Source organism: Bremia lactucae, linkage group LG4, assembly GCF_004359215.1.
Source record: "Bremia lactucae strain SF5 linkage group LG4, whole genome shotgun sequence".
NCBI classification, from domain to species: domain Eukaryota; phylum Oomycota; class Peronosporomycetes; order Peronosporales; family Peronosporaceae; genus Bremia; species Bremia lactucae.
The window spans coordinates 552,691-559,718 of record NC_090613.1 but is presented as its reverse complement, the minus strand read 5'-3'; the positions used below and the strand labels follow the sequence as shown (position 1 = coordinate 559,718).

The 7,028-nt window shown below is 45.7% G+C and overlaps 2 protein-coding genes across 2 annotated transcripts; one reads left to right on the top strand and one right to left on the bottom strand.

The window, feature by feature from the left end:
• Positions 1 to 3,236: 3,236 nt before the first annotated feature.
• CCR75_006286 (uncharacterized protein) lies at positions 3,237 to 4,427 on the top strand (the record flags this gene model as incomplete). The annotated part of the gene is made up of 1 exon (XM_067964356.1): positions 3,237 to 4,427. The coding sequence occupies one exon, from the start codon at positions 3,237 to 3,239 to the stop codon at positions 4,425 to 4,427; it is 1,191 nt and encodes a 396-aa protein (XP_067819909.1).
• A 94-nt stretch (positions 4,428 to 4,521) lies between these two features.
• On the bottom strand, positions 4,522 to 6,234 carry CCR75_006287 (uncharacterized protein; the record flags this gene model as incomplete). The annotated part of the gene is made up of 1 exon (XM_067964357.1): positions 4,522 to 6,234. The coding sequence occupies one exon, from the start codon at positions 6,232 to 6,234 to the stop codon at positions 4,522 to 4,524; it is 1,713 nt and encodes a 570-aa protein (XP_067819908.1).
• Between the last annotated feature and the right edge of the window lie 794 nt (positions 6,235 to 7,028).

Genomic DNA, 7,028 nt, shown 5'->3' with positions numbered 1-7,028 from the left:
GTCAAGAGATTTGCAAATTCTCTTGAGGTTGCTGGATCAGTAGGGCGTTGCGCCCCTACTGACCCCGTCCATTTTTTGGCGGTCCGCCTCGCTGTTGCGATTTCGCAACAACGTCGGACCCGCGACCGTTGCCCTTTTTGGCATACGGTCCAAAATTACGTTCAGTACCTTTCGGTGCTGGGCGTGGGGCACTACACTCATGAGCGTAGTGTCCTAATTTTTGGCAGCGATGGCATTTCTGCAATCGCTTATTGCTCGAAAAGCGAGGTCTCTCGCTTTCGACGTAAGAGAGGTCCATGGGTTCTGGACCTCCTAACTCGTGTCGTCTTGGAGGACGATACGATGACGAACTAGCTTGAGCCTGTCTCAAGCTAAAGTCCTCCTGTTCCGCAACGGATATTGCTTCTTCAAGCGTATCCAGTTCCAAGCGGAACAGGTGGGTCTTTACAGGACCATCCGTAAGACCTTACATGAACACCGTAATTAACGAGTGTTCATGGACTGGGTTATTTGTAATACAACTCGCTAAGAGTCGTATGTGCTGGGCACATGCGTGAATATCGCGCTTGCCTTGCTTAAGTTTCAGAAGCTCTGAACTCAGCCCTAGGCGGTTCAAACGTAATCGAGCCGGGCTTCAAAAGCCTCCAGCGACCCAAAGACCTATGGGTCGCACAACTTAAGGCCTAGTGCCCAAGTTTTGGCACGATCTGCCAAATTTGACTGAGCAAATGCGACATGCATTTGCTCGTCGACGATGTGACGAGCCCTTATGGCATCGTCCAACTCGACAAACCAACTTAAGAGGGAGTCTTCGTCGACTCCCCTATACTTACATATTCTAATCTTTAGATTTTCGGGACGACGCGTGTGCGTCATCCCAGGTACAGGGGTCTGTACCTGCTGTAACCTTAACAGTTCTGCCTGTTGAGAGCCTTGCTCTTTAAGCAAGGCTACCTTCTCCTTCGCCTCGTCAAGTTCATGTTGTATGAACTTGGCGATGGCTGAATGGAGGGCATCTCTGTCCAAACCGGACAGCATGGCCAAAATAACATCGTTCCCTACGGTCGAACTCATTCGTTCGACCGCACTCCTTTCCATGTCACTTAGAAAGGAGTAGCTATCACGCGAAAGGTGATGCGTATTTCCATTATCATTTAACATGGACATGTTAGATGATGGAACTGTGGTCCTTGGACGGACTACAAAGCGCTACCAGGTGTAACGGGCACTGCCGACTTGTACTGCTTCAGTGCAAGTCCACTTCGCCTGTCTCAGTGCGAGTGGTGCCTTACGTAACTTCACGTACACTAGAACGTGCAGATGAAGTCTACTCTTGAAACACTTGCTTTAAAGAGGGTTAAGTAAATACCGTATTACAATAAATAAAATCTTCTTGCCTATCTACTTATACTAACTTAATTATAAACTAATACAAAACATGTACTTAAAGTCTTATCTGTCTTTCTCTTTGCGCGCGTCCAGCGTTGACTGGACCGCGGAGAAAGAAGATATAATGGTCTATATCTACCAACGGATAAGCCTTTAGAATATTACCACGTAAAGTAATATTCTTCAAATATTATCTACCTTTTAGATAATATATTAATTAACAGCTTTTAAGTGTTAATTTCATGCAACGATACACCGTTACAAAGAATGCATTAAAATATTAAGATTATTATAACGATCTTCTATATACTGGCTTTCATATATTAATAAATTAATATTAATGCGCCTTTTTTGCGCGACGCCTAATCGTGTTTGGCGGGGTCGATTTAAACTTAAACCAACCAATCAATAGAGCTAATGGTTTATTACATCAAATTTAGTAATATTGGAAGTATTAAGTCAAAATTAATAAAAGTTATTAATTTTGTACTTCGTTATCTATTTCCTCTCATAGGAAATAATATTGATTACTCTTATAGGAAATGATATTTACGTAACGGCACCTCTGTTACAAAGCTGCAAGTCGCGCGTTCGACATGAACAGTTCTGACTTTATTAAATTATATCCAAATATGTATAGTGACTCATTGCTCACCGTCCATATGCTCGTCTAGCAGCGATGGTGGTGGGGATATAATGGTTTGTATCAAAAAATAGCAGGACTGTCACATTCCAGCTAGTGTGAGAAAATGTTAACGGCATTATTTTAGATAATAGTATCTTATAATTCTTTATTATCACTCTTACATGTACAGTCTCCCTCTGATAACATGTAGCTTTCTTTCCAACCGTATCAAAGGGTATTAGTAATCGAATTTAGAAAGTTTAAAGTTAAAAACTGTAGGTGGACAATAAATTGTAAAAGTTAGCAAGAGTTAGACGTTTCTTGGGAAATAAGTTATAACAGAAAAAAATGTAATGAAAATTATGTAACTGGCTGCTTGATTACTTGATCTTTTCATTCAAATAGTGAGATGAATAACGGAAATGGAATCATGTGGTATTTTCGCTTTCCTTTCTAGTAATTGCATAAGTATAATGTACAACTTACTTTGAAGAATAGAGCTAAAATAAAAATTTTGTCTATTCGAGTTAACTTCAACGATAATTAAAGTCAGCTGGCCAAAACTTGAAGTTAGATTAGCACTAATCGTATGCTTGAACCAAGGAAAAAACGTTTGTTTTGGATGTAATTTGATTCAAATCATTATGGCGTGGAATACATAAGAAAAAAACTTAATGAAAAGCTACTGACAGCAAACCCTTAGAAACACTTTTCTTGAAGGAATGATATGGCCAAAACACTTCTCGACAGCCCGAATAGGTCATCATACCGTAAAATGTAGCTGCATACGCTCCGTCGCGCTTACTCTTTGGTTATGAACCTCGCAATCAATCAAGATGGCCTATATTTCCAGTCCCGCGAGCACCGATAGTGGCGCTCACAACGCGACTATTGATAGTACATGGTCAAACCTTCGATTCTATCTCCCACCCTAACCGCTAGGTACATGGCGTGACACTGAACTTCTGTGTAAAGTGGCGCCTTGAAATGCTTCGCGATTATCACGTGGTTTTTCAAATATTCGCCCTCCTGGATATCCTGGTCGTGACCATTCGGACTCGTTACGATTGGTCCGTCTATCCCAATACGTCAGGACTGTTGTTTTGGGGAAAAATGGCCTTGCTGGCGCTTCATTCCCGCACATACTCGACCCGGTTAACATCTTTACCGCTGTGCCCTGACGCTCTCTGGCTCCGCGGGGTACGAACACAGACGTATAGTGATGCTTTGGTTGCTTCTTGTATTGTCCGCGGTGCATAGCGCTTCAATAAGCGCCTCTGTCGACGTGAGCATCTGTCACGACGCCACCTACAGCCTTTCCGTGGACGCCTCGACCCTTTGTGCCGGTTCCGGCACTCCTACAGGCATTCAATGCCCCCGTGCGGGTGCCATTGCTACAAGTGACTGCTTTCCGTACCTTCCTTCGTATCGAGACGGTCATTGCGTCGCCCCTGAGGACGCCGTGTGTCAACTCGTACATGAAAATACATGGGGCTGTGTCCTTCCTTCTGTAGGATGCCGTGGCATAAAGACGTTCAAGTGCCCTACGTGGGATTACGACATGAATACTACAATAGCCCTCGATACTTCGGGGTCTTTTGATGGAAATCAAGTCTATAATCAAAGCTGGTTTGTCCAAACGACGCCACTGCGCGACTTAACAAAGTGTGGCGACGTCCCGACGCCAGCACCCACAGTGCCTCAAGTGACAGTAGCCACACCTGCCCCAGATCCTACACCTTTGCCTACTACAATAACTCCAGAGCCGACGCCGGCGCCTACAACCAAGACGCCGACGCCTGCACCTACAACTATAACTTTAGAGCCTACAACAAGCCCCTTAACGCCAACGCCGGCTCCGACAACACGAAAGCCCAAACCAGCGCCAGAGACCACGCCTGCCCCGACAACGACAATAACGGAAGTCACGCCTGCTCCAACGGCATTGAATACAAAACCACTGCCTGTTTCTATAACGACGGCACCGTCCCCACTGGCATCGATGGGCCCACAACCGACTCCTTTCGTGAAATCAACAGCCTCACTCTTGTCCAAGTCGACGGCGCCGCTATCTTCTAAAAGTTCTTCTAATGATGACGTGTCGAATGCAGATACGGAGAGCACGAAAGATACTGCTGTCAACACGATGAGCGAGGCGACGACCCTTCCAAGTCCCGCATTGGTTCAACTCTCGTCCGAATTCGATGAATCCAATGACGGAATGAGCGCTACAGTCATTATTAGCGTCATTGCTGCATTTGCCGTCGCTGCGATTGGTGCGGCTGCGGTCGTGTACGTCAAGAAACAACGTGGCACTACTGCGCACATGCGCTTTAGCTCCGAGTACGAAATGGCATTTACACCGCCGCATGCTACGATGTCCCCCCTTACAGTGACGTCTCCCCGTTCGTAATAATGACACGAACTTATTATCGAGGCTGCGTACTTAGGAAGTCAGAAATTTAAAACCAATATATGGCAAAAAAAAACACACATCCATTTCGAAATTAGAAAACGTTCGACACCGTGGTCTCGAGTCGACTAAAGTCTTCACTAATGGCTTTTTCAGCATCCTTGCTAAGCTCTTGACATGCTGCTCGACGCTTTAATTTCCGCCATTGTTTCGCTTTTCGACGAGCTGCCATTGCGGTGAACGGATTCAAAGCGTCTTGCGCAAGTTTCATCCCAAGTTCGTGTGTTGTAAGCGTCGAAACCACCACATCATCGATCGCAGCACTGTCGTTTTCTGGCTCGGAATCCATTTCCGAGTCGCTTTCGTCTTGCATTTCCATACTACGAGCCGATACAGGCGTCTTCGCAGTCTTTGTGGCCTTCCTGCCGTCAAGTTCCTCGCTCAATTGAATCGGAAGGGAGCACTGTGGCCCCCTCTTTCTCTCATGCTCGACGTCAGTGTCGGGTACGAAAATACTCGTTGGATTTAACAACTCGTCATCGACGTTTAATGGGTGTCCAAATGCCGATACGAGCTGCGTGTCGAGGACTTGGACACTTTGATCCGGTGGCGCGGTAAAGTACGGAAGTTTTCCACGATTCCAGTCTTGTAATACAATGCGAGCAGCTGCTTGGCGGTCTGGAATCCCGCGTTTGCCTAATTTTCCTGTTGCTTGTGCCACGAGGACTAGAAACTGGACGGCGTCTTGAAAACACGTAGACACTGTATCGATAGGAAGATGGTAGAGTTCAGCGAGTTGCGTCGGTTGGCATCGCGTGAGGAGAACTTGTACCGCTCCAACTGGATCGGCCATGGATTCCGTGTTGATGCAGTTCCGTAGTAGTAAAGCACTTGCGTTAGAGTGATCAAATACAATCCCAGGACAGTCGAGTAATTTAATCTTGCTATCAATATGGACTTCTTGCATCACTTTGGTGTGACCTGCGAGACTGGAGACACTCGCTGCTTTGCTTCGCTTGAGCGAATTGATTACAGAGCTCTTGCCAACATTTGGATACCCAATGACACCAACCGTAATTGCCGTCTTGACACCGGAATGACGGCAATAGTTCTTTAATAATTGCATCAACGCATCGGTTCCCACTGCTTTACTACTACTCACCGCATTACCAACTGCTTTATCAGCTCGACCATAGTTCGCACTAAGGTGTTTGGATTGATTTTGAGTGGATGCTTTAAACGCGACCGTGGGGTAATAGCCTCGCAAGTACTGGAGCCACGGCTGCAACACGTGGGAAGGCACGAGGTCCACTTTATTAAGCACGAGCACCAATTTCTTGCCATGTCGGTTGCCAATTGCGTCTTCCATCTCAAGCGTACGGCAACCCATCGGATCCCGTGCATCTAAAACTTCTAGAATCACGTCAGCCTTGTCAATCACTTTCCGAAGCTCCTTCATATAGGCGCGTCGACTAGCGTCATTAATAACTAGCTCGTCTTGCGTCTGATGCGGCGTCGGTTGCATTTGATTCTGATTAAAGACCTGTGCACTTTGTGTCGCTCGTCCTGCCAGCTCTGTGAGACTTAAAGTAGAGACAAGACCACGATTGCGTCCAATATGGTGGCGACGGAGCTGCTCACGTTGTTGTTGTAGCTTTTGAGAGTTCTGCTCCTTGCCAATTCGGTTTTTCGGGACCGTTCGATTCTGCTGACCTATTTGGCTTTTGGCACCGCGGAGCGCCTGTGCCGCGATGCTCTGGCGCTTTGCACATCGATTGCGCGGCGGAGCTGCTTGCTTTCGTCCCATTCCTTTTTTGTCTTTGGATGGCTGGAGCGAGACACTAGATTAAGCGATTTATCTTTTATTTGCTTTTGATACTGTAATTTACGAATAATTCCTTGCAATTAACGAAACGGGAATTTCACAGGAAAGATTATCTTTATAAAGGGAACATGTTGACATATAAAAGAGATTTGTGCTCTTCGCACATGTGACAGAATTCTTGCAATTATTATTATGTCACGATCTCATTACATACTATCACTTGAGCAAACCTAGTTCTCTTCACTCTGCATGGATGGGTTGTTGAGTTTAGGATAGTCAGTCTGCTTCAGGCATTCTCTTTCTAAGGATTTACATTAAGTCGTGACCAATCCCCTTCTTTATTTTGGATGGGGTTGGCAACTTCTTTTGTCCGTACCGCTGGAAAGTGATTGTGTATAGGACTTCTTTCTTACCAGTTTTGGTGGAATGTATGCCTGCATCCCATTTATCGTTCATTTCGCGCTGTCCGTTGCTCGGAGGTAAAGTGCACCGTTTTTGACTCTTTCCTTAATTTTGCGTGTCGACCAGTTCCCCGCAGAAAATGTCTGTCGTGCCTTTGGCGTCTTCTATTGTTTCTTCCGATTTCGCAGTCGATTGAGGTTAGGATTGTCGTTGGATGCGCACTAATTTAAGCTTGCTATCGACTTAATCTAGCTGGCCCATTAGCTCGCCTTTCGTCGTTGCCTCGTGAATTTTTGATGTCTTTTTTGACGAGTTGAAGGCATCGTTCGGTCGGGGGTGTCTTTTTATGGTCAGCTGAGTGTTTGCACACTATT